This window comes from Sphaerodactylus townsendi, linkage group LG03 (assembly GCF_021028975.2).
Source record: "Sphaerodactylus townsendi isolate TG3544 linkage group LG03, MPM_Stown_v2.3, whole genome shotgun sequence".
In the NCBI taxonomy this organism is placed as follows: domain Eukaryota; kingdom Metazoa; phylum Chordata; class Lepidosauria; order Squamata; family Sphaerodactylidae; genus Sphaerodactylus; species Sphaerodactylus townsendi.
Window position 1 is genome coordinate 175272292 of NC_059427.1, and position 27655 is coordinate 175299946.

General features: G+C 47.6%; 2 protein-coding genes across 3 annotated transcripts in view; one reads left to right on the forward strand and one right to left on the reverse strand.

The window, feature by feature from the left end:
- Positions 1–879: 879 nt before the first annotated feature.
- LOC125430034 (sperm acrosome membrane-associated protein 3-like) overlaps positions 880–27655 on the reverse strand; it is a 38231-nt gene continuing 11455 nt past the window's right edge. Inside the window, exons 2-6 of one of the 2 annotated variants that reach the window (XM_048491708.1) lie at positions 25754–25837; positions 11448–11656; positions 8508–8666; positions 5745–5823; positions 880–1145 (exon numbers count right to left, since the gene is read on the reverse strand). In XM_048491708.1, coding sequence (XP_048347665.1) covers positions 1079–1145; positions 5745–5823; positions 8508–8666; positions 11448–11656; positions 25754–25809 — 570 coding nt within the window. In that variant the 5' untranslated portion in view covers positions 25810–25837 and the 3' untranslated portion in view covers positions 880–1078. Of the gene's footprint in view, positions 1146–5744; positions 5824–8507; positions 8667–11447; positions 11660–25753; positions 25838–27655 lie in introns of both variants that reach the window. The other variant, XM_048491709.1, reaches the window with a different exon arrangement.
- LOC125430035 (lysozyme C, milk isozyme-like) lies at positions 17717–25984 on the forward strand. Its single transcript, XM_048491710.1, has 4 exons — positions 17717–17855; positions 21682–21843; positions 22868–22949; positions 25774–25984. The coding sequence occupies exons 1-4, from the start codon at positions 17717–17719 to the stop codon at positions 25838–25840; spliced, it is 450 nt and encodes a 149-aa protein (XP_048347667.1). The 3' UTR covers positions 25841–25984.

Genomic DNA, 27655 nt, shown 5'->3' on the forward strand with positions numbered 1-27655 from the left:
AATGGATTCCTCATATTTGGGACTACATTTCAACAACGACTGTGCCAAACCCCCTGTGCTATATTTTATGGTGATTTCCTGCTCTTTTTCAGGCTGTTTTTAGCTGTGTGCTCCTGACAAGCCTGGGAAAGCAGGAAGGGGAAAGCAGAACCTTACCCTGGGATTGTAACTGACCTCCAGCCTACAGAGATAAGTTCTCCTTGGAGACAGTGATTTTGGGGGGTGGGGGGTGGACTCTATGACATCATACCCTGCTGAGGGCCCCCCTTTCCCAAACTCCACTCTCCCCATTCTTTATTCCCCAAATATCCAGGAGTCTCCCAAACTGGTAAGACTCATGGACCTCGGACGGCACAGTTACTCCTCCAACCCCTCCTCCAACCCCGGAGCAGCAGTGGCGTAGGAGGTCAAGAGCTCATGTGTCTAATCTGGAAGAACCGGGTTTGATTCCCAGGTCTGCCGCCTGAGCTGTGGAGGCTTATCTGGGGAATTCAGATTAGCCTGTACGCTCCCACACACGCCAGCTGGGTGACCTTGGGCTAGTCACAGTTCTTCGGAGCTCTCTCAGCCCCACCCACCTCACAGGGTGTTTGTTGTGAGGGGGGAAGGGGAAAGGAGATTGTAAGTTCCTTTGAGTCTCCTGCAGGAGAGAAAGGGGGGATATAAATCCAAACTCCCCCTCCCCCTCCCCCTCCCCCTCTTCTTCCTCTTCTTCCTCTTCTTCTTCCTCTTCTTCCTCTTCTTCTTCCTCTTCTTCTTCTTCTTCTTCTTCTTCTTCTTCCAGGATTAATCAATATATAGAGAACTATCCAGGCATCATTGTTGCCAGCAAATATTTGCAGAAGCTGTAATACACACACCACAAATGAATAGCAGAAATGTGAACAAATCTTTTTTATGCCGCGAGATCTGGCTCTCACTCTAGGAGCGACGGTCCCTTTCCTCGGTAAAAGGGCCCGAGCGGAGCTGGAATCACATTTGTCCGCCCGTGTCCGACTGTTCCGCTCCCAGAAGTCAGCGACGCCACATGACGGGCCCCAAGCATTTCCACAGAGGTCTTTTCCCCACCTGGCTCCTCTCACAAGTCACATCCTTTCAGCCAGTGAGACAAATCAAGGCCTTCGCAGTTGTTCCTCCAAGCCATCCTGAGAGGGAGAAAAGTATAAGAACACAAGTTCACATAAAATAAAGGCAACTTCAATCAATAGGACACCTTGGAGCAGTTTGCCAGCTCCGGGTCGAGAAATACCAGAAGACTGGAGGGTGGGGCTTGAGCAGGGACTTCAGCATACGGTATAATGCCATAGAGTCCACCTCCCAAAACAGCCATTTTCTCCAGGTGATCTCTTTGCCTGGAGATCCGTTGTCATCAAAGGGGACCTCTTGTCGTGACTGGAGAATGGCAACCCTGCCCCTTAGCAATGGCTCCAAAATAAATGTTTATCGTAGCAGAAGGGATCTTCCCCCACCTCCCTCCAGCAGGCTACCATTGGTCCTGAAAACTGTTGCACAACCAACACAAGACTTTGTCAAGTTCACATCGTACAAAGTTCTAGTGTTGATTAAGCCACAACACAAGAAGAAGAAGAAGAAGAAGAAGAAGAAGAAGAGGAGGAGGAGGAGGAGGAGGAGTTTGGATTTATATCCCCCCTTTCTCTCCTGCAGGAGACTCAAAGGGGCTGACAATCTTCTTGCCCTTCCCCCCTTACAACAAATACCCTGTGAGGTGGGTGGGGCTGAGAGAGCTCCAAGAAGCTGTGACTAGCCCAAGGTCACCCAGCTGGCGTGTGTGGGAGTGTACAGGCTAATCTGAATTCCCCGGATAAGCCTCCACAGCTCAGGCGGCAGAGCTGGGAATCAAACCCGGTTCCTCCAGATTAGATACATGAGCTCTTAACCTCCTACACCACTGCTGCTTCAAGGACTTTGAAGCAGATGTCAGTAAGAGTTTTGTGTGTCCCAGAAATACTTCAACCCCTCATGGCCGACTGTGGAGAGCTGTCAGAAGGGATGGCTGCTTTTCTCCCACTTAAATCATCCTGTGAGCCTCAGTTAACTCCAGCGCGAAACTAACGGGCAGCCGAGGGCTGCCAGCTCTCATTTGGGAAATTCCTGGAGGTTCGGAAGTGGGAAGAGTGGGGCTGGGGAAGGAGAGAGACCTCAGCGGGGGACGATGCCGTGGAGTTCGCCTCCAGTTTTGCCAGGGGGACTGATCTGTGTCATTGTCTCCAGGCCCTACCTGGAGGTTGGCAGCTGCAGCAAGATGGTTTCACAAAGCATGCCCAGAGCACACGTCCAGACTGTTCAGCTTCTGGAAGTCAGTGATGCCATGTAGCAGGCCCTAAGCATTTCCACAGACTTCTTATTCCCATCTGGCTTCTCTCACAAGTGGCATCCTTATAGTAGTGAGAGGAGGAGAAAACTATGCAGAGAGAAAGGTGAGCTACTGCTTCTGCCCCCACGATATTGTCATGAATCTTGATCCTCCTTGATCTGAGATTGCAAATGCCTGAGCAGACCAGGTGATTGGGAGCAGCAGCAGCAGCAGCAGGCCATTGCTTTCACCTCCTGCACGTGAGCTCCCAAAGGCACCTGGTGGGCCACTGCGAGTAACAGAGTGCCGGACTAGACGGACTCTGGTCTGATCCAGCAGGCTTGTTCTTATGTTCTTAAAGAGGTTGTGTGAGTCTGGGAAGTTCAAAATTCCCCCTGAACATCAGCTTCAAAGTCCTCATGCTGACAAATACTAGGACCATCATTCCAGTTTTATTATATTTTTGTTCTATTTATTATATCATATCATTATATCATTTATTATATCACTTTATATTATATAAAACCCTATGCAATCTTCCTTGGGTATCAAAGAGGAAATCATACTACAAGGAAGGTAAACAAAGAAATACAGACAAAAATTCCCCCTCTGCTGTGAAATTCACTGGCTAATTTCTCTCAGCCTCGCCTACTTCACTGTGTCCCCTTCCGCACATGCAGAATAACACACTTTCAAGCATGAGACCGGTCCCTTAGAATATTTTGGCCTTTTATGAACCAGGTTATTTTCCCTGCACCATGAGAGCAGCTCTGGTCCACTTCATTCAGTCTAACCCTCTGGGAACGTCCAGACAACAATTGTTTGCAAGTGGATTTTGCTATTCCGCACAGCTGCAAGCAAAGTGCACTGAAAGTGGATTGAAAGTGCATTATTCTGCATGTGCGGAAGGAGCCTGGGTTATTGTTGTGATGGTAAGGCAGTGGAAACCTCGTAAGCTCCTCTGAGCTTCCTGCAGAAAGGCTAGGCTCAAATGTAAACAGCTGCACAGAAAGCTTCCTGGGCCAGTCGCTCGCTTTCATCTGGATTTACTTCAGAGGGCTGTGAAAATAAAATGGAAGTAACACCCCACCAGCAGTAGCCAGACTTCCTTGAGAACAGGTGGGATACAGTGGATAAATAATGCATGGATTGATAAAATGTTGTCACCAAAAGTTGTACATTTAGCAATTTTAAGAAAATGGCCACTGGATGACAAGAGGTTCAAATGACAACATTCAGATTTCCAAGTGGGAGAAATGAGTCAAACGTTTGAGACGTTTCAAAACCCCTGGGCAGCTGAGATGCTGATTCTGTAGATGTGCAACGGCGCAATTCTAAACAGTGGTGAATTCCACACAGCAGAAATAAAGTATCTTTAGGACGCTTTAAAAACTGTTTTGGGGAAGATGTTCGTACAGCTCTCTCCTCCAAAATGTCTTCAAAACATTCTGTTTCTGTCAACCTAAGTTTTCAAAAAATCACTGAACTAGCAATTCCCCACCCCCCACCCCCACCCGGGTTGAAGACACTTCCTGCCAGCTGAGGGAACAAAAGCAGGCAGGAAACACTTGATTTCTCCCACCCAAACTTTAATTTTCGCCCTTGAACCCACCATTTTTTGTGCTGCAAGATTCTCTGTGAAGATTCCCCACGGAAGTTTCCTCTGCTTGCAGCTCGTCCACGTGCGATTTCCATGTAAAAAGTAGACGGATAAAGTTTGTTTTGCCTAGTGATTCCACATGTTGTTTTCCCTTTTTATTTTGTTTTGAGGGGGATGTCTGCAAAGCTACGGCAACACAATTAGAGATGCAGTAATATGTGCTTTTGGTTGCCGTAGCTTCACAGACATCCCCCTCAAAACAAAATAGGGAAAACAACACGTGTGTGGGATTGCTAGGCAAAACAAACTTTATCCATCTAGATGTTGTGGGTTTTCCAGGTTGTGTGGCCATGTTCCAGTAGTATTTTCTCCTGACGTTTCACCTGTATCTGTGGCTAGCATCTTCAGAGGATCACAGATGCAGCTGAAACGTCAGGAGAAAATACTACTGGAACATGGCCACACAACCTGGAAAACTCACAACATCCTAGCGATTCCAGCTGTGAAAGCCTTCGACAATACATTTATTCATCTACTTTCTACACAGAAATCACACGCAGATGAGCTGCAAGCACAGGAAACCTCCACCAAATCATGGAGGCACAGAGAATCTCTGCAGCAGCTCAAGAAATGGCAGGCGCAACTGTAGAAGTAACAGGCAGGAAGAAAGAAAGATCGGTGTTGGCTGGCAGGGCTCTCGTGTTTTCCAGGCTGGGGGAACACAAAATGCCTAAATGGATCTTTTCAAAATGTCTGCAGGACATTTTATTTCTGCTGTTTGGAAATCACCAGTGTGGCATCCTTCCAAATGCATTGGATGAATGAATAAATGCAACGGAGGGATGAATAAAGATGCTGTTGCCAATCTTGCTTTGCTACAAGTTCCGCCTGGGCTTGTCAGAGCTGGGTAGCTACGCAGGACTGGCCAGCGTCAGTACTTAGATGGGAAACCACCCAGGCAGATCGGGACTGCCACGCAGAGGAAGGCACTGTGGCAAATCCCCTCTGCAGAGTTGCCATGAACTGTTTGTGACATAGTAGCACATTCATCCAGTGGATTTAGAAGGATGTCACTGTGTTAAGGACTGCACCATCACACACCTGCAGAACTAGCCTTTCAGCTGCCCAGGCAACCGGAAATGTCACAAGAGTGTGAGAAATTTGTTCAAATCAGCTATTTGTTCAAATCAGCTACTTGATCAGAGGCAGATTTTCTACAGGCAAATTGTTCAAATCAGCTACTTGATCAGAGGCAGATTTTTCTTCACTCTTGACCCATCCTAGGCCATTCAAAAGCTTGTCAGATGGAGCTGTTGCTAGGTCTGGGTTGGGAAATATATTTAAATTTTGGGGGAGGAGCCCGAGGAGGGTGGGGCTTGGGGAGGGGCTTCAACAGGTTAGGATGCCGTAGAGGCCACCTTCCAAAACAGCCATTTTCTCCAGGCCAACTGATCTCTTGTAATCCCAGGAGAATTCCTGCCTCCACTTGAAGGCCGGCAAACCGAAGGGTTGTCCTAATGAAAAATATGACAGGCCTTCTGGTTTTGGACTTTGCACAAAAGATCAAGAGGGCTACCAGCAATTCTAATTGTCCTCAATCTGTACATGGGGTTTGGATCACATGAGAGGGTTGGCTAAGGTCTCTCCCCTTCCCAAACCCTGCCCTTCCAAGACTTGGGGAAAGCAGAGCTCTCCTGCAGGACGCAGGAATCAGCGAGAACCGGCCCCCCTATGTAGCGATGGAGGTTCCGGGTGGGATCCAAGGCAGTGCCGGGAAGAAATTTCACAGTTACGTCCCACCCCCTTCCCACAACCCCCTGGAGCCCTTACCAAGTCCCCATGCCTCTGGGAGATTGCACAATCCGCATAGCACAGGTAATGTCATCATTGAGGTTACTGGTCAGCAAATCTGTGGGGAGAAAGAAAGAAGGACATGAATGGCCAAGGCAACAACCCAGGCGCTCTTTCAAAAGAGACAACCCACAATTTAGATGGCCAATTTGTGTATAGCAGTTAGATGGCTGAACTGGGAACAGGCTGGGAGGAGCTGGGTTCAAATTCCCACTCGGCTTCCAAGAATTCTGGAGGCAGTTTTGGAATGGAGAAGGCAGTTTTGGAATGGAGAAGGGATCTTAGTGAGTTCCGCAGGGCCTGTAAGACAGAGTTGTTCCGCCGGGCCTTTGGAGGGACCAGCCGCTGAAGGTCCCCCCCACCCCCCCACCCCCCGTTGGCTCCTGACATCTGGGTCTCTCTCCAGCTAATGGGACGCTCCGTCTCTCCCTCCTGGGGAGGATTTTATAAAAACAAAATGGGGGTTGCTGGATACCTCCTATTATTATTGCTGCTTTAATTGTTTTACCTAGTTTATTTTAACTGTGTTTTAATGTTGTACACCGCCCAGAGCCGCTCGGGGATGGGGCGGTATAAAAGTCCAAATAATAAACAAACAAACAAACAAATAAATAACAGGCTGAAACGTCATCTCAACAAGATGGGGAGAAAGTGGGGGAAAGGTCTGTCCCTGTTCTGGGTGGGGTTGCCCTCCCTCTAAAGGAGCAAGTTTGTAGCTAAGATTGGGGTGCTCTTGGTCCAATGCGAACTGCTGGGAAAGCAGCCGGCAGCTGTGGCCAGGAATGCCTTTTACCAGCTTCGACTGGCTAGCCAGCTGCTGCCCTTCGTGAGCAGAAAAGATCTTGCCACTGGGATGTATGCCCTGGGAACATCTAGATTACAGTACAGCAATGTAATTGATGTCGGGCTGCCCTTGAAGACTGTCTGTAAGATGCAGTTGATACAGAATTTTGCTGCTAGTAGGGACCATAGCACTTCACTCTTGTTCCATCCATACTGGCTTCTGATTTGCTTCCAGGTTACACTCAGTGTGCTAATCTTGATCTTTGAAGTCATATGCGGCTTGGGACCAACATACTGAAGAACCACCCTCTCTCATAACCTGCCTGAACATCTTCAGAGACTTTGCTTTGGTAGTTCCTGCCATCTGATGACCTGAGGCTAGATGGGCGAGGACCCAAGAAAGGGCTTTCTTGGTGGCGGCACCAGAACTTTGGAACTCTCTGTTTCTCCCTCCAATCTTACTTCACAGGATTGTTGCACAAATAAAACGGCAGACTAGAGAACCCCACATGCCACCTGAGCTCCTTGGAGCGGGGCGGGGGGGGGGGGTGACAGGTTGACAGATTGCAAGGCCTCAGGTTCCCCAACCTGCCGTCTCTCCCTTGCCTGCTTCCATCCCAGATCAGCACATGTCCTTGCTATAGAAGCAACATACCAGGGTCTCTTGTGCACCAAAATGGAACTGCCAGGTGTGCCAATAGGATCTTAAGAGATATTTAAAGTTCCACTTGAAGAAGCAATTGCATGCTTTGTCTCTGCACGACTCCCTGCTCTTGCCCTGCTGCCGCTGCAAAAGGGTGGGCAATTCCTCCAGGCACCTGAAGATCTCCAGGAATCAGAACTGACCTCCAGATACAAGCATCATCCCCCGAGGAGAAAATGGGTGCTTGAGAGGGCAGATTCTGTGCTGAGGCTCCTCCCCTCCCCAAACCACACCCTCCCCAGGCCCCACCCCCAATCTCCAGGAATTTCCCAATCTCGTGCTGGCAACCGTAAGTACTCTTGGATCATTCTTGTGCAACCAAGTTATCTGCCTTCGGAAGAGGACGCCAGTGCACCTCTATGAAGCTCTAGGTTCCGTTCCTTCCAGTCCAGAGTATTACCTTCCAGCCCAGATCAATGACTCATGCAGAGAAGGGGTAGTGAGTTTCACTTGCACACATGCAAAATGAGGGCAGCATTCACCATTGCTTTAAGAAATCATAGAATATGTGTGGAACTAGAGACTTATGGGGGGGAGGGAAATGGCACCCGGAGACAAGTCTTCTCTAGGTCCCCACCCCTGAGCCCCCGCAGCCCAGGGAGAGCAGAAGCCACTGCTGGCCGCCGGAGACGTGCTTTTAAAAGCACAGAGGCTGGGAGGCAGGGCTTGTGGGGGCAAGACCATGGGGGCAAGACTTTTAAAAGCACGGAGGGCAGGGGGCAGGGCCACACCCACGAGCCCCGCCCCTGACCTCCATGCTTTTAAAAGCACGTCTCTGGAGGCTGGCAGTGGCTTCTGCTCTCCTGAGGTTCTGGGGAGTACAGAGGCCGGGCTGCAGGGGGCCCGGAGGGGGGCAAGAGGGGCGGTGCTCTGCCCCACCCCCTGGGTCCCTGGAGTCAGGGTCCTGCTCTCCCAGGGTGTGGGAAAGGCAGAAGCCGGCCAGGAGGGGGCAGGGCGCCGCCACTGCCTCGTCATCTTCGGGCTCCCTCAGCCCCACCCACGTCATTGCTCCCATGATGTGGGCGGGGCCAAGAAACCCCAAAGACGAGGAGGCAGCAGGACTCATCGTCTGCACAAAGGCATCTGGTCACTGGGTCAATTTTGCACACACACCCCCGTGACCAGATTAGGTGCGCCTGGGGACAGGGGGTCACCCCTTGTCCCCGGGCAGATATGCCACCGTGTGGAACACTATCTTTGTAGGTGGCTAAAGCACAGCTCCCTCTGGTGGCATAGCATGGAACTTCAAAACTCACCTGTGCAGTGCAGATCGCAGAGATTCGGGGACGGATGCTCGAGGTCATCGCACCAGACGTGGCTGTTGATCTGAAAGATGCCGTTGCTGGTGCTGCCGTCGGCTTCATGGTCCACCATTCCCGAGTTAAAGTGGCTCTCGTAGAAGGCCAAGCAGACCCCTATAACCAGGAGAGAGAGATGAGAATTCTGCTCCTGAAGAAACTACATGCCGCCGCCTGAATATATGATGCAAATGCAGCCTGTTTCCTTGTGCGTGTGCTTATTTTTAATGTAATTTTTATTTATCTGTTACATTTTTACCTCACCCTTTCCCAACAAGTTGGGCCCAGGGTGGCTTCTGATAAAAACCCATTGTTGATTTTCATTCGGCCAGTTAAGGGGTCAGTCATTTTTGGCTGTACAGCAGAGCTGGGCAGAAAGTCACCTGGGAGAGCCCTGTCCCCCTTCAAGCAACTCAGAGCAGCTCTGTGTTCCTCCTCCAGGGCCGCCTTTCTCCTCCTTCCCCGTCAGAGCTACCACAGCAGCACACAAATGAATGTCCTTTTGCTCTGGCCAGGGCAAGGACACTAATACTAAAAAATCTGAGGCCAGCCAAGCCTAAGAAACATGGACTGTATATATCAGTGGTGGCGAACCTATGGCACGGGTGCCAGAGGTGGCACTCAGAGCTCTCTCTGTGGGCACGCACAAACAGAGTTCATCATGGGGGGGGGGGGCAGAAAATCACACCCACACACCCACACACACATCTAGGCTGGCCTGGGCATGACCCTTTACCTGGGAGTAAGCAATCAGTTTTGATGTTATAAGAATCTGAGTAGATCATTCCTACAGGGTCATGATTCACCCGATATATTGGAAGTTATATTACGGTAAGCTAATACCAACTACCACCAAGCTTACTCTCGAGTAATACACACACATCTAGGCTGGCTTGGAACTGCTGGAACCTAAGAATTAGCATTAAACCTAAGACCTCATTTTTGGGAAGCAGTGTGGGAGACCCTGTTAAGCAGCAGTTAAGGCTGCACTGAGGCCCTTCCGCTGGAGAAAATAATGCATACCAAACCTGGGACTGTTTGCAAGTGGGTTTGCCAAATCCCACGGCTTCAAAGAGCACCTTGAAAGCAGTTTGAAACTGCATTGTTATTTGGGAACTGCCTGAAACCCGGCTTTCATGCAAGAACTGAAGCCTTTGTATCAACTTTACCTGGGAGTCACCTCGGTTGCTGGCAATGTGGCTTGCTTCTGAGTAAACCCTCCTAGGGTTGTGATTCACCCGTTCGAAGAGTTGCAGGAAGTTCTCCTTTAGAAGCAAAGCCACCTGCTACCATGTTGAAGCTTACTCAGTCAAGCCCTTGGAGCCTTCAGAGCCAACCCATTTACAAAAGAAGAATTGGACCTCAGTATTCAGGTTAAATTGCGGTGTTGGCACTTTGCGATAAATCAGTGGGTTTGGGGTTTGGGCACTCGGTCTCGAAAAGGTTTGCCATCACTGGTATATATAGTGACACCAGGCAATGAACTAATTGGTATATGCAATTAGTTTGAGTATAAAGTCAATATATCATTCATACACCGTTCATAAAGATTATTCATAAAGATATATTGTGATTATATTATAAGTAATATTCAACTGGATATAAAGGTAATAACAAAACATACAATGAGGGCACTTAGGCAACCTAAGAAGCGTAATGGGACTGTACTTAGTAACAAATTCTCAAAAGCATTGTATAAGATGTCACATACATTGTACATAAGGCAAGAAACCTGCAACATTCATATTGCGTTCCAATAATTTGAAAGAGTCAGTATCACCAATATTCAATGAGTAAAAAATATTAAAACGAATTGTGGTAGTAGACAGCAGCAGCTCCAGCAAGTGGATGAAGACACCTGCGGCGTGACAGCTTGCCAATGCGTTCGCCAGAAGCGTGCTGCCTTGGCAACAGTCGGTACTTTTCGACAGAAATTTCTTCAGTGGGTTCAGGTGGATATAGTAGAAATAGAGATTGGATTCTCTTCTTGTGTGTTTAGCGAAGTAAAGCAGCATACAGCTTCATCATTCAGTGAATCAGCAAGTACTCAGATTTTTTAGTATTAGCTTGACTGTATATATTTGCTGATCTGTTTAATAGGGCAAGGACACTGCCGGCGCCCTTCCTCATCTACCGCTCTTCCTTCACATCCGCACAAACGCACACCTTGCTCTGTGCAGGAAAGGACCCTGTTATTTTATGTATTTACTTCATTTACATCCTGCCTTTCTCCCCAATGGGGATGCAAAATAGCTTACATCCTATCCTCTCACCTCTGTTTCTTATCCTCCACGGCAGCAACCTGTGAGGTGGTAGAGTCAGGAAACTGAGCTTGCATGCTTGACAGGCCCAAGGTCCCCTCAGCCAGGAAGCGTTTTTCTGTTGTAGCGGGTGGGGGGATTTGAACCTGGGTTTGCCAGATCCTAGCCTGGCACTATAGCCACTAGGCGGCATTTCCCTGTATCAAATCTGCTATGCGCCTCTCCCACGGATAAGCATAGAAGGAGAGTTTGGATTTATACGCCACCTTTCTCTCCTGTAAGGAGATTCAAGGCAGCTTACAAACTCCTTTCCCTTCCTCTCCCCGCAACAGACACCTGGTGAGGCAGGTGAGGCTGAGAGAAGGGTAACTGGGCCAAGATCACCCTGCAGGTTTCATGTGTAGGATCAGGGAAACAAATCCAGTTCACCAGATTAGAGTCCTCCGCTCAGGTGGAGGATTGGAGAATCAGGTTTGAGTCCACCTGCTCTTAACTGTTCCACCACGCTGGCGTGCGCAGGGTTCCTGCCTGTTTCCCCCTGCAGGCCAAGTTGTCATTTGGGGCCGGTGCTGCGGTGCAGGCTTGACAGCTCTCGGGGTGGAAGAACGAAGAGCAGGAGGGAAGGCGAGGTGCTTACAGTTAGCCAGGCTGTATCCATGGTACCCATCCAAGCCCGCTGCCTTCAACTTGTGGGCCAGTTCGCAACGCCCAAATATCTTCCCCTTAACTACGGATGTCAGGCAAGTGAGGAGAGCCAGGAGGAGGAGATGCATCGTCCCTGAAAAAGCACCGGAACCGGCCAGAGTGGACAGCTGTGGGACGGAGGGCAGAGGACTCCACGGCAGCCTGTGAGGAATCAGAGAAGCATCATGGGGTCATTTATGGTCAAAACTATTTGGCTGATGTGTGGTTTCGCTTGGTCCTTTCCCCTGGCTTGCACTATGGCAAACCTTCATTCTGCCCACCTGATGTTTCCTCTCCCTGGTGAGTATTTTGTCTCCTATAACCCCAGCCTGCTTAGGCCTCCCAGCCCTGGAAAGTCAGCTGCTATGAGATTTCTGCCTATCACATTCATCAGACCTATTTTGAAAAGGAACTTTTAGTGATTGTGGTGGGTTTTCCGGGGGGCTGTGTGGCCGTGGTCTGGTGGATCTTGTTCCTAACATTTCGCCTGCATCTGTGGCTGGCATCTTCAGAGGGGTATCACAGAGGGACGTCTGTTACACACTGTGTAACAGTTAGACTTAGACACAGTGTATAACAGACTGTCATACACCTCTGAAGATGCCAGCCACAGATGCAGGCGAAACGTTAGGAACAAGATCCACCAGACCACGGCCACACAGCCCGGACATGTCCAATTAGAAGGATCAGGCCACAGGTGTTTTGAAAGGCCTCCTCCTCCCTGGACAGCTGTTACCGGTCTGAGTAGACCAGCCTGACTGTGACGGTTCAACCATCTGGTTCAAGATAAGGCAGCTCCATGTGTTCAGTGTACTCAGTTCAGTTTTTCTCCTTTAGTCCCAGATGCAGTTGCCAGCTCCAGATCGGGAAATACCTGGAGAACTGGGGGGTGGAGCCTGAAAAGGGCAGGATTTGGGGAGGGGAGGGGCTTCAATGAGGTTTAATGCCATAGTCCACCTTCCAAAGTGGCTGTTTTCTCCAGGTAGACTAATCTCTGTTGCCTGGAGATCAGTTGTAATCCTAGGAGATCTCCAGCCACTACCTAGAAGGTTGGAAATTCCAGTCTTAAGCCAGATAGAACAGGGGGATCTGGTCTCGCACACTTGGCTCAGTTTCTACCAAGAGAACACATTCCCATCCCCGAGCACCATCTGAATTCCTCCGTTTCAAGTATCCCCATCCTGCCTGGATTCTCCCGGCACCCTCCCAGGGATCCACTTACTGAGCAAGTCAGAAAAATGCTCGGATTCCTCTGGAGTTGGAGGCAGTGGGTCCCAAGGCACAGGGACTTCTGGAATCCAGCAGCTTCCTGTGACATCATCACAACTCTGCTTCTAATCTAGAACGTTCTCTGTTTTCTCGTCTCGTTGCATGCAGCACAGTACTTCTCACAGAAGCACCCTTTTTGCCGAACTCCAAATAGTTCTGCTGACCCAGGTTCCCTTCATCTCTTTCCAAAAGAGGTGTGGTGTTAGTGTGTGCTCTGGCATGGCACGCTGGCACCCCAAGGCACAGGGTGGAGCGCTCATGAGATCTACAGCACAATAGTCCCATTCATTATACATTACGCTAAGCTAGCCCTAGATAAGGAACTCCATTCCACCTGAGTTTTGAAGGGCATTTGATATACCTTTGGCTTTTGCAGAATTCGCCCCCAATTTAAAGTACCAGCTTTCCCATTGGCCAGTTGTGGCTACCCTCTGATGGTGTTCCACGTATTAGATGCCCAACCAAGCATATTTTTGAACAGGGCTTCAAGTGGCCCCATCCAAAAGCGGGGACCAAATCCACCTGTGGGAGCAACAGGCAGCCATGCTAGTGGATTGACCTTCCCCGGGATACTTGCAGCCGTCGCAGCCCTACCCAGCACTGGGATGCTGCGCCAGATGCCACGCCAGCATCTCAGCGCCCCTGCCACCGCCAGTGTGGTAGGGGCAGGCCGGGGGACGGTACTTGAGACTCAGCCATCGAAAAGGTGGCATAAATCTATTGAGTCCCATGGGGGCTTCTTGGCAGCAGGGACGCTTTTCCACTTGGCAAGCTTCCCCACACCACCAGGAGGTCTCCATGGGAGCAGCGGATCGTGGCCAGCTACTTGCTTGGAGGGGGCTGTCCATTGCAATCTTATAGGCTTCCCAAATTGAGCTTGGGAAATTCCTGGAGATTTCGGGGCAATGCTGAGGAGAGGCAGAATGGGGCGGTCTTAGAGCCCACCTTCCAAAGCTGCAATGTACTCCAGGCCACCCACCACCCCTTCCAATTTCATAGGATTTTTCTCTGTACTGCATCAGGGGCAGGTCATTTCTTTTTTTTAAAAAAAAAATTATACTATAACACCAGCAATATAAAAGCAGTTAAACAACTAAAAAACGAAAACAAAGAAAAAAACTCAATTACAAGTCTGAATGTAAAGAAAAAAAACAACAGAGGCCCTTTCCCCACTCACCTTTGCCCGAGGGTTGCTGCGGGCAATTCAGTATTGCCCTGAATTCCTGACGACGCACTGTAAGCCATTTCAAAGGCGCCATTCAAAGGTGCCAGAATTCCTAGCATCGAGGGGTGGGAGAGTGGCAGCGTCGAGAGCCTCGTTCTCACACGCCCTGAAGTGGGAAGGCAGCTGGACCCCTACTTGGGATGGCGCCAGGGCTTATGCTTAAGGAAAGTGGGGAAAGGGCCAGAGTTGTACAAATGGTGTTCTATAAAGGCCTATCTGGCTTTGCACCTGGATCAATGATAGAAAAATTCTTTACCCCAAGCAAATAGGATTTTAAAAAGGCTGCTCTACACTTGACCACTGTAATGATCCTCAACCTCCTGCAATTAAAATACAAAAAAAGAGGGGCGATCTAAGATCTTTGCTGCCTTTTTGGACCTGAAAGGCGTCTTTGACTCAGTAGTAAGAGAATTGCTATGGCTAAAGCTAACAGAGATGGGAATCGATGTTAGATTGTTATTACTTATCAAATCTCTCTATTCAAACACAACCTGCCAGATAACATGTACAAACTCTGGAGATCTAACCCCAAAGATTCCCGTCATGAAAGGTGTTAAGCAAGGCTGTGTATTGCCCCAGTCTTGTTTAACTTATTTATTAATTTGTTTATTGATGATAACTCACACAGCCCAGTTCTTTCAAACAAACCCATACCACTCCTACTTTATGCTGATGACATGATACTGATCTCTAGGACTCAAGTGGGTTTTAAAAGGCTTTTCAGAAAAACTACTGCACATCTAACTTCCTATCCTTAAACCCAGAAAAATAAAAAATTGTCATTTTTGCGAATATATTTAAGCCTTCCAGATGGCTTGTTAACGGGATTAAGGTTGAACACTCCAAGTCCTTTAAATATTTAGGCCTAACCTTTCATCATAAAGCCACATGGGCCAGTCACAGAGAAATTGCTATAATAGGAAGTTCTCACACTGCTTCAGCGGTGGTAAAGTTTTTTCACACCAGGGAAAGGGGATATGTCCAGCAGCTCTAAAGGTTTTCAACTCCAAGGTAGTTCAGCAACTTCTCTATGCAGTTCCGCATGGAACAACTCCGTTGAAAGAATACAATCTGGCTTCCTCTATAAAATACTTGGGTTACTACACTCCGTACCATACGCTGTACTATGCTTGGAAACTGGTCAGAACCTACTTGAAACAAGAGCATGGCTAAATACATTCAAGTATTGGATCAAACTATGTTTTAACTCTGATGAGCGCAGTTTAACATACATTGTGCTTCAGATCCTATTTCTGCACTCCAAATGGTATCCAACTTCCTCAATCAAAAAATCTACTCAATCAGGTTTAATACTACTTGAAGAAGATTTCTGTATGCTGTCACCCAGAGAGAGATTCTCGAACCTTAAAAAGCAGACTTTTTAGAACAGGAATAACCATATCTTGTTGGGGCAAGCGTTAAATAAATAGATGTCTTCACCCCTCTTTCTGTGTCAGACAATAGTACTTGCTGGAACAGGGGCACATAGCCAAATATCTTGAACTATTACCTGAACCCCAACAGAGATGGATTATTACAAGGGTCAGATGCAATACTTTTCCATCTGCCATTACAAAGGGTCGCTACTTATCTATCCCTCTCCAGGATCGGGTTTGTCCACACTGTAAAAACCAAGTGGAGTCTCTTGCGCACATTATACTCGACTGTCCAAGATATGTGGGCATTAGGAATTTCTCTCCTTGGCTGGCCCTAGACAAACCTGAAAGAGACTCTGACAGCTCTATTGTGGAGCTTCTGTTAAACAATACAGATGTCGTGCTCTTGGAAAAAGTAGCAAAATTTCTTTTACAAGTGACAGAACTTACTAAGTAATGTCCAATGCTAGATATAGTTTCTCTGTGTTTTGAATGTATTCTTGTTTTGTACTTCACAAATATCAGGTAACGTTCTAGAGCCTATTTTATATGCCTAATAAAGGTTTTTGTTGTTGTTATAAGGGCCTATCAAGTCAAAAATTTCTTCTGTTCCCTTGAGCGATTGATTACCACAGTACTGCCATCTACACATATTAATAATTATTTCTATATATAAAAAACATTTCCATGACGTACATTTCATTTAACTGCTTCTTTTAATTTAAAAATAATATGAGTACATTTTATCATTTATCTTGATGCTCTCGATCAGATCTTTTACAGACTACGCTCATTAATTTTGCCATAGCTGCATATTCCCTTGATGTATTTCCCCAGTTCTGAAAACTGGAGCATTCTTCCATCTTCCTTTCTGTTGCCAGTGTCACTCTCACTAAAGTTGTCAAATAATGGTGGATGCCACACAGCATAAATATAACGTCTTTAGGATATTAGAAAAAGATCCGTTTTGATGTTTGGTGCTCCCACAGCACCTTTTCTAGGCGCGTCGCCGTAGCTTCACAGACAGCCCCCTCAAAACAAACAAAAAAGGAAAAACAACATAAGAACATAAGAACATAAGAACAAGCCAGCTGGATCAGACCAGAGTCCATCTAGTCCAGCATTCTGCTACTCGCAGTGGCCCACCACGTGCCTTTGGGAGCTCACATGCAGGAGGTGAAAGCAATGGCCTTCTGCTGCTGCTGCTGCTCCTGAGCACCTGGTCTGCTAAGGCATTTGCAATCTGAGATCAAGGAGGATCAAGATTGGTAGCCATAGATTGACTTCTCCTCCATAAATCTGTCCAAGCCCTTTTTAAAGCTAAAATGTTCAGGTTCAGGTTCACTGGGCTAAACAAACATTTATCTACTTTTTACAGCAAAATAGCAATCAGCAGAGGAAACCTTTGTGGGGAAACGCCACAGAGAATCTCCTGCAGCGCACAAAATGACAGGTGCAAATGACAGAAACAAAAGTAAGAGGTTTGGGCAGGAGAAAATAAAGTGTTTCATGCCTGCTGGCATTTGCTCAGCAGGCAGGAATCATCCTCAACCTGGGCTGGGGTGGGGGGGGGAGATTGCTAGTTTAGCAATCTTTGAAAAACCCAGGTTGAGAGACATGTAACAGGCTGACCCAGGGGCGTAGCTGGCCCATTCGAAGTCTAGGGTGGACTCCAAATTTTCTGCCCCCCCCCCGCACCTTCCCTGTGCCACGCCCCCTGTGTGCCACGTCCCCCCCTCCAGATGGTTCTGTGCAGAATCCACCACTAAAAAAGTTCTTCAGTTTCTTGATAGGTCATCTCTTGTGCTCCTTCTATTCCAGTGGTGGCGAACCTTTGGCACTCCAGATGTTATGGACTACAATTCCCATCAGCCCCTTCCAGCATGGCCAATTGGCCATGCTGGAAGGGGCTGATGGGAATTGTAGTCCATAACATCTGGAGTGCCAAAGGTTAGCCACCAAGGTTCTATTCCATGTTCTGTTCTAGGGTAGCTCAAAACTCGATAACATGCAGGAGTAGCTCAGTACATTTTCCATTGCTCTGAAGGGGCTAATCATTAAAGCAAAGGTTGATGACCCCTGAATAAGCCTAGGAACATGATAACGTATCTCAACAGTGGAAAATGGCAAATATGATTACTCTTAGCCCAAATGTAGAGCTATGGTTCACAGGCTGGCAAGAGTCTATTTGATGGCATGTGCCCTGATAGCGGCACAAAGGAAAGGTAAATTTTCTAAGATAATATCAGAACACCCGCCAACCTTGACTGCTTTCCAGAGGTGCTCCAGAGCATGTATAAAAGCCAGCAAGGCACTCCTATCTTCCACCTTTGGTCACCCAAGGCTGCAACCATGAAGGGCTTTTTACTACTGACCCTCCTTGCCTGCGCCTCCCCCATGGGACGAGGCATGGTTTACGACGTCTGTGACCTGGCTCGGACCCTCCGGGAAATGGGATTAGATGGCTACGCCGGCTACTCTCTGGCCAACTGTGAGTCCGTGGGGTAAAATTTTGTTGGCTTCTTATGAAAAGAGTAGGACATCTTAGGAGGGCGGCAAAACAGTATATACTGCAGTGGTGGCGAACCTATGGCACTCCAGAGGTTCATGGACTACAATTCCCATCAGCCCCTGCCAGCATGGCCAATTGGCCATGCTGACAGGGGCTGATGAGAATTGTAGTTCATGAACCTCTGAAGTGCCATCGGTTCGCCATCACTGCTATATAGCCTCAGGGAGTGGGGGGCGGGATTTGATCTTTCCATTTATCTGCCACTTATATCTCTCTCCACATGATGCATTTATAAGGGTGCCAGGTTGCGTATGGGGATTGTGAGTGTGTTGGGCTCAGGGTACGGTTGTCAATTTTCAGTTAGGCCTTGGAGCTTCCCGGAATTATAACTAGTCTCGAGGTTACAGTCCTGTGGAAAAGATGGCTGCTTTGGACCATGGACTCCGTGGCATATTGTGCTCCACTTCCCCCTCTCACAACCTCCCCCCCTCCTCAAGCTCCGCTCCTAAAATCTCCAGGTCTTTCCCAGCCCGGAGATGGCAACCCTGTCCCCAAACCCTGCTCCCCCCAGACCCAACTTCCAAATGTCCCAGAATTTCCTAACCCAGAGTTCGGCAATGCTAGCAACAGGGTGTGCTTTGAGAATGAACAAAGGCTCATTCCGCACATGCAGAATAATGCACCTTCAAACTGCTTTCAGTGCTCTTTGAAGCTGTGTGGAATGGCAAAATCCACTTGCAAACAGTTGTGAAAGTGGTTTGAAAACGCATTATTTTGCGTGTGCGGAAGGGGCCAAATAGGAACAAAGAACCCAAAGGTTGAATAGACCAGGGGTCTTCAAACTATGGCCCTCCAGATGTTCATGGACTACAATTCCCATCAGCCCCTGCCAGCATGGCCAAGTGGTAGGACTCATGGGAATTGTAGTCTATGAACATCTGGATGGCCACAGTTTGAAGACCCCTGAACCAGACTATATGCATGGTATGTAGGGTTGTCAGGTGACCCACTATGGCAGGACATCTCATAAAATTGCCACGGGCACAATAGTGTTATGTCACTTCTGGGGAAATTCCAGAAGCAACATCGCTTTGCTGTAGGGCAGAGGTTGGTAACTTACGGCTCTAGTGCCAAGTGTGGCTCTGCGGGAGATTGCAGAGAAGCTGAATGAATTCTTTGCATCTGTCTTCACCCAAGAGGAGGTGAGGAAAATTCCTGCACCTGAACCAAGCTTCTTAGGCGGCGAATCCGAGGAACGAGCGAAGATAGTGGTAGACAAGGAAGAAATCCTGGCAGCCATTGATAAACTAAATGCTACCAAATCCCCTGGCCCAGATTGCATTCATCCAAGAGTTCTTAAAGAGCTCAAGCATGAAATTGCTGATCTTCTCACTTTAATATGCAACTTATCCCTGAAATCTGCCTCCATCCCTGAAGACTGGAAGATGGCCAATGTCACACCAATCTTTTAAGAAAGCGATCTAGGGGGGACCTCGGAAATTACAAGGCCAGTCAATTTGACAGCTGTTCATGGCAAAATAGTTGAATCTATTATTAAAAGATAAAAATTATAAACATGTAGAAAAGGCAAGAGCCTGCTGAGGGAAGAGTCAGCATGGCTTTTGCAGAGGCAAATCCTTGTCTTACAAACTCTACTATAGAGTTCTTTGAGGGTATAAACAGGCATGTGGATAAGGGGGAACCAGTGGACATTGTCTACTTGGATTTCCAAAAGGCTTTTGACAAAGTTTCTCACCAGAGACTATTGAGAAAACTCAGCAATGAAGGAATAAGAGGGGAAGTCCTCCTATGGATTAAAAACTGGTTGAGAAACAGGAAGCAAAGGTTGGGTGTAAATGGGAAGTTCTCACAATGGGGAGATGTAGGGAGTGGTGTCCCCCAAGGATCCGTTTTGGGACCAGTGGTCTTTAACCTATTCATAAGTGACCTGGAAGCAGGGGTGGATAGCGTGGTGGCCAAGTTTGTGGATGATACCAAATTACAGTATGTAGTGTGATGAGAACCACAAAGGATTGTGAAGAGCTCCAAGTGAACCTTTATAAATTAGATGAGTGGGCTAAGAAATGGCAAATGCTGTTCAATGTAGCAAAATGTAAAGTGATGCACATAGGGGCAAAGAATCCAAACTTCACATACACGCTACAGGGGTCAGTGCTATCAGTCACAGACCAGGAAAGGGATTTGGGCGTCTTAGTTGATAGTTCCATGGGAATGTCAACTCAATGCATGGCAGCTGTGAAAAAAAGGCAAACTCTATGCTGGGGATAATTAGGAAAGGAGTTGATAATAAAACTGCAAGGAATTGTCATGCCCTTATATAAAGCAGTGGTGCAACCACACTTTATACTTGGAGTACTTGTGTTCAGTCTCTGAGGTCAGCCACACATCCTTCAAAAAAAAGGATATCGAAGAGATAGAAAAAAATGCAGAGAAAGGGCAATGGGGATGATTGAGGGGGATTGGAGCACCTTTCCTTATGCGAGAGAGAGGCTGCAGCGTTTGGGACTCCCTTTAGTTTGGAAAGGAGACGCCTGAGGGGATATGATTGAAGTCTATAAAAATTATGCATGGGGTAGAAGAAAAAATGTTGACAGAGAGAAATTTTTCTCTCTTTCTCACAATACTAGAACCAGGGGGCATTCATTGAAAATGCTGGGGGGAAGAATTAGGACTAATAAAAGGAAACACTTCTTCACGCAACATGTGATTGGTGTTTGGAATATGCTGCCACAGGAGGTGGTGATGGCCACCAACCTGGACAGCTTTAAAAGGGGCTTGGACAGATTTATGGAGGAGAAGTTGATCTATGGCTACCAATCTTGATCCTCCTTGATCTCAGATTGCAAATGCCTTAGCAGACCAGGTGCTCAGGAGCAGCAGCAGCAGCAGAAGGCCATTGCTTTCACCTCCTGCATGTGTAGGCTCCCTAAAGGCACCTCTGGTGGAGCCCACTTCGCGAAAGTGCAGCAGAGGGCTTCTGAGACTAAGATGGACTCTGGTCTGATCCAGCAGGCTCTTTCTTATGTTCTTATGCGTGGAACCAAATATGGCTCTTTTAAAAACAGAAATGTGAATGGAATGGCAAGCATGTACTCATTGACAAAATTAACATCTGTCAAGTTCAGAAGGCAGCCCTGCTGGGATCCGCACAAATACTACCCCAATACATTACAACCTCCTAGGCTCTGGGTGAGGCTCGAATTGTAATGAAAGGCCATCAACCAGCTAAAGATCTGGCAGCTGTGAAATCTACAATAATAATAATAATAATAATAATAATAATAATAATAATAATAATAATAATAATAATAATAATAATAATAATAATAATAATAATAATAATAATAATAATGAGCTCCTTCTTCGAACCATGACATTATTTGGCTCTTTCATGACAAAAAAAGTTGCTGACCCCCTGCTGTAGGGACTGGCAGAAATGCTATGATCAATGGGGCATGCCGAAGGCTTGGCAGTTCAAGGATATCCCCATGTACCATTGGCGTAGCATCTTTATGAGCCCGTGGAGAGGTAACAGGTGGTGATGAGGTTGTGTCTTTGGGCCGGGGTGGGAGAACCAGGGGTGATTTCTGGCAGACAAAACTGTTGAGTGATTCTGTATGAAATCCAGTTTTGGCGAAGGTATCTGGCAGAATCCCCCCACGCAGGCTTGCCTTTCCCCACCACATGCTGATGGTCTCCCGTGGCCCACCACGCTGCTCTGCGCAGATCCACCCATGAAGCTCTGTGCTTCTCTTCAGACCTATCACCTTTCTCCATGCCTCAGGGGTCTGCATGGCCTACCACGAGAGCCGCTTCAATACAGCTGCCACACATTACAATGACTACGACGGCAGCACGGACTTCGGCATCTTCCAGATCAACAGCCGCTACTGGTGCCAATATGGCTCCCAGCCAAGTGCCAACATCTGCAGGATTCCATGTTCTGGTGAGAATTTATTTGGCTGTTTATACCCTCAGTTTTGTCCCCAACTATGTATAAGAACCTGCCCAGATGACATTAAAACACTAACTGGTTAAAATAGAATAAATTCCCCATGCTATACAGAACAAAATAAAGGCGAAGAAGAGGACGCAGGAGGCTTGCTAGGTGGAATATTGCTGTTGCTTCAACCATAAGCCATATGTTTTCCTACTCCTGACAACACCCCTGTGAGGTAGCTTGGCTGAGAGAGGGTAACTGGCCCGAGATCACTCACCGAGCTTCATGGCAGTGCGTGGATTTAAACCTGGGTCTCCCAGCTCCTAACTCGACTCTCTACCCCCCTGTCACAACCCAAAACTTGCTCAAAGAAAGGAATCAGGACTGTAGAAGCAGAATCCTCATTTATTGATGACAACCACAGGAGAAGCTGATGATTATATTGTCTGAACTGAATACAAGGCAACAGGCAAAAGATTATATCCCCCAGCAGAGACCCATCAGAGCCACACACCCTTTTCCTTCTCCGAAGGCAAGAACACACACACACACACACTCATGCATTACTAGAGGGAAGGGGGAGGAGGGAACACACACACACATTCCACAGACAGTGATAACAACTAAGGAGAGGAGGTGAGAGCGCCATCCCTCTGCAGCTGCAGGAGATAACCGTGCCTAGCACAAGCAAACTTTCCCAAGCCATGATTTGAGCAGGAAGCTTTCAGTAGCTAGAAATATGGCAGGACCCGAGCTAAGACATTGGGGGGTCATCATGGCACCCATCATAGTTTGCTGTGTGGGACTTTTGTTACTGTTTTTTGATCCTGCACCAAGCTGCGCATGAAGTATTTCTGCTCCCGGAGCCGCTCTGAAAGCCATTCCAGGAAAAGAAGCAGCAGCAGCCGCCGCCGCCGCCAGAGGAGGAGGAGAGCCCGTTGCTGCTCTTGCCAGCCAGCCCTCCAGCTGCTCCAGCTCCGTCCTCAGATTCCTGCACAGAATCTTCACCCTCTTCTCGTTCTCCCTGCAGCGCTGCTGACGGACAACATCGCCCCAGACGTGGCTTGTGCTAAGACTGTGGTCACTGACTCTGACAATGGAATGGGAGCCTGGTAAGGGGGCATGAGGTGGATTGGGGGGGGGGAGAAAGGAAGGAGAGTCGGGGGCTCTTACTCATATCCCCCACATTAAATGCAGGATTGTGGATCTCCAAGCAGCCCCTGAAGTGAATGGCCCAAGCTAGCCCAATCTCATCAAGTTTCAGAAGCTAATTAGGGCCAGGCCAGGTTAGTATTTGGATGGGAAACCTCCAAAGAAGTCCAGGGTTGCTATGCAGAGGCAGGCAACGGCAAACCACCTCCGTACTCCTGTTGTCTTGACCCAGGTGGCCCAGGCTAGCCCAATCTCATCAGGTTTCAGAGGTCGATTATTCACTGATGATCTGACACAGAGAGAGTGTAAGTTTCCTTTCTGGCAGAGATTTCTGTACACGAAGCGATCCAATTTACCGTGCCGAAGATCCCGGAAGCCTCGTAGTTAACGAGAGCTGGGAACCCCCCGATGTTTCACCTCGCTTCAGGGGTTCACTCCTCCCAGGTCACTCCCCCATTGGCCGGATTTCTTTTGAGCCCTCTAAATGTACTGTAATCTCAATATTCCTTATATCGATATTGTGCTAGCTGCTATCATTGTTCTTGTTTTTTTTAGGGAAAGGTCAGCCGTCGACCCCTGCGAGGAGTAGGTGGGGGGACCCTCTCCCCAAAACACACTCCTCGTCGACAGCCGGCATTTCCCTAAACAAAAAATAGCAGCCGGCACAATATCGACAGAAGGAATGTCAATATTACATTTAGATGGCACAAAAAAGCTGGCAATCTACTGGGCAATAATGAGCGTGTTGGTGTAGATCGGTCACACTCGCTGCCAGGGGGAGAAAACCTGCTTGGGGGACTCTGCGCACTGCCGGGTGCTCAGAGAACCTGCCCCCAACCTGCTGGGCGACCTGCACAGAATGCCAGGCGGGTGGATTCTCCCTGACAGGGGACGGCGCAGAACTGAAGAAGAAGAAGAAGAAGAGTTTGGATTTATATCCCCCCTTTCTCTCCTGTAGGAGACTCAAAGGGGCTGACAATCTCCTTGCCCTTCCCGCCTCATAACAAACACCCTGTGAGGTAGATGGGTCTGAGAGAGCTTTGAGAAGCTGTGACTAGCCCAAGGTCACCCAGCTGGCATGTGTGGGAGTGTACAGGCTAATAATCTGAATTCCCCAGATAAGCCTCCGCAGCTCAGGCGGCAGAGCTGGGAATCAAACCCGGTTCCTCCAGATTAGATACACGAGCTCTTAACCTCCTGCGCCACTGCGGCTCCTGGAAGGGAACGGGTGGAAGGGGGATGGGGAATGAAGCGCCTCCCGCCTATTTGTGTTTGTGCAGGAGCATCTCCAACCCGGAATTGTGCAACAGGATTGCTGGTTTAGTGATTTTTTTTAAATCCCAGGTTGAAGGGAATAAAATGGGCCAAACTCGTTTTAGGAGCAGCAGTGGCGTAGGAGGTTAAGAGCTCGTGTATCTAATCTGGAGGAACCGGGTTTGATTCCCAGCTCTGCCGCCTGAGCTGTGGAGGCTTATCTGGGGAATTCAGATTAGCCTGTACACTCCCACACACGCCAGCTGGGTGACCTTGGGCTAGTCACAGCTTCTCGGAGCTCTCTCAGCCCCACCTACCTCACAGGGTGTTTGTTGTGAGGGGGGAAGGGCAAGGAGATTGTGAGCCCCTTTGAGTCTCCTGCAGGAGAGAAAGGGGGGATATAAATCCAAACTCCTCCTCCCCCCTCCTCCTCCTCCCCTCCTCCTCCTACCCCCCCCTCCTCCTCCTCCTCCTCCTACCCCCCACTCCTCCTCCCCCTTCTTCTTCTTCTTCTTCTTCTTCTTCTTCTTCTTCTTCTTCTTCTCTTCTTCTTCTTCTTCTTCTTCTTCTTCTTCTTCTTCTCTTCTTCTTCTTCTTCTTCTTCTTCTTCTTCTTCTCTTCTTCTTCTTCTTCTTCTTCTTCTTCTTCTTCTTCTTCTTCTTCTTCTTCTTCTTCTTCTTCTTCTTCTTCTTCTTCTTCTTCTTCTTCTTCTTCTTCATCATCATCATCATCATCATCATGAACGGGACCTGTGTGAATTCCTCCCCCCACCCCGGCCCCAATTAGTTTATATAACATCCTACGCCCGTTATATTTGGCTTGTTCGGAATCCACCTGGAATTCAGCCAGGAATCTACCTGGAATCCACCTGGAATTCCTGCCCTCCAAAGCTACCATTTCTTCCACTAAAACTGTAATCTGGAGATCAGATGCCATTCTGGGAAAATTTCGGGCCTCAAGACAAATGGGGAGCCAATCCCCCAAACAACAATACTTGCCAAAATGAACAAGGAAGCAAGTAATTAAACACTATTTTTTCAATTTATGTAATCAGTATAAGTGATGCAATAATACATTCATTCGGAAAACATAATACAAACTACGTCCTTCACATTGAATTCATTCATAAGTAGCAAACCTTTCATGAATGATATGTGGAAACGAAAGGAACGGCTGAAACAAGATAAAAACAGTCCATAAGTAAATGGATGATTAAAGTGACAGTAAGTGCCTCCCACATAGTTAGAGATCACAGTCCACATCCGTCAACGTGCCAGGCAATAACATGAATGATAGACCTTGATACGGTCTTGCCTGTAACGTCTGGTGACTGTATATAGTACGCTGAGGGGGAGTCCCGTGGCAAAAAGCCGCATTCTTTGAAGGGTTTTACAATCCAAGCCATTTCCCTCACATATGTCTATGACGTAACGCAGATGTTTGGCAATACGCACTGTGCTCTGCTCACACACAAAAAACTACAGTAATGTAAAATGGGCTGGGCACTTACCTGTTCTCTTGCTCCCCCAGGGTGGCATGGAGGGCATATTGTGAAGGTCGGGACATGTCTCAATATCTGGCAGGATGCAACCTGTAAAGAAACGTCGTCCATTGGAACTGTGTGCAATCCAAGGAAACAGATTCCCTTTTCTCCAGTTGTCAAGTCAGATATCCTGCTCGCATCCAGAAATAAAGGCGTAAGCAATGTCAGGTCTTCAGTTTTACAATCTCGTTTCAGCACTGGGAGCAATCTCACCTACTTCACAAGGTTGTTGTGCACATAAAACGTAGGAAGGGGGAAACCATTAATATGCTCTACAAACAACAACCTTCTGGAGATCCCCGGCACAAAAACTGCCTAGCTGTCCTCAACCAGGGGCGGAGCCCTTTTTAGCACCGGCCCCAGCCTGGGGGAACAACAATATGGTGTAGTGGTTAAGAGCATGTGGACTCTAATCTGGTGAACTGGGTTTATTTCCCTCCTCCTCCACATGAAGTCTGCTGGGTGACCTTGGGCCAGACCAGTTCTCAGACCTCTCTCAGCCCCACCTGCCTCACAAGGTGTCTGTTGAGAGTAGAGGAAGAGTTTGTAAGCTGCTTTGAAACTCTTATGGTTTAGAAAAGGGGGATATAAATCCACACTGTCCTTCTCTGTTGAATGAGACCAGGGCCTGCAAAGCAGAGCTCTTCCACCAGGCCGATGGTTGAGGGCAGCAGTGGTATTCCAACCCCGCTGGCCTCTCCTCCCTTTTTAGCCTTTGTTGGTTGTTAGATTTTAGGTTATAATAATATTCATTTTAAATTATATTTTTAGATTGCCCTTCCTCCTAACAAGCTCAGGGTGGCTTGCACCAATTTAAAGACAATGAATATCATTCATTTAATTTTTTAAAAAAACACTAGCAAATCCCCTCTTTGAAGAAACTTTGGTGCACTGAAATTCAGCTGGGAATGCTTTTCCTAGCATGATTGTCTTTTCCAGCGACTTTGGTCTTCTCATTACCTGACCAACGTACAATCACCTCAACCCATTTGTTTTATTTCACGAGTTTTGGGACAGGTGTCTGTTAATCATCAGGTGGATCTATCAGCCATTTAAACCAAGCATCTCCCGTGATTCCTTTAACATGAGGCCCACTGGTTGGCAGATCTCTCCCTCTGATCAGTTCTCTCTGCTGTCAATTCACTTTGCAGATTTAATTCAAAGGTTCCTCAATCCCTGTCCAGTTTTAGGGCTCTTGACTTCTCCCCTCAAGCACACATGTAAGATTACTGGATTATGTGGGGTGAAGCACACAATTCTGTTTGTGAACTCATGAGATCACAGCAGTCTGTAATCTGTTGCATTAATCTGGAATAATTTATATTCACAGTAAATGACAAACACAGATGGTGGCAGGAACCATTCTTTACACCCCTGAGGACTCTAAGAAACAACAACCCTGTAATAAAGTGTCCCTTAGTTCATAGTGTCCTGGGAAATACAAAATTCCTTGTTCTTATGTGCTTCTTAAGTGCTGTTCAGTGACTCATGACAACCCAATGAACCACTGTAGCTTTCTTGACTGAGGCCCCTTCCGCACATGCAGAATAATGCACTTTCAATCCACTTTCAGTGCACTTTGAAGTGATGCAAAATAGCAAAATCCACTTGCAAACAGTTGTGAGTCTTTGTTGAGACCCATGTTGAGTCTTCCTCTTTTTCTGCTGCTTTCAACTTTTCCTAGCATGATTGTCTTTTCCAGTCTTCTCATTATGTGACCAAAGTATAATCACTTCAGTGTAGTCATTTTAGCTTCTAGGGACAATTCAAACTTGATTTGATCTAGAAGCCCCTGATTTATCTTTTTGGCAATCCACAATGTGCACAAAACTCTCTTCCAACACCACATTTCAAAGGAATCTACTTTCT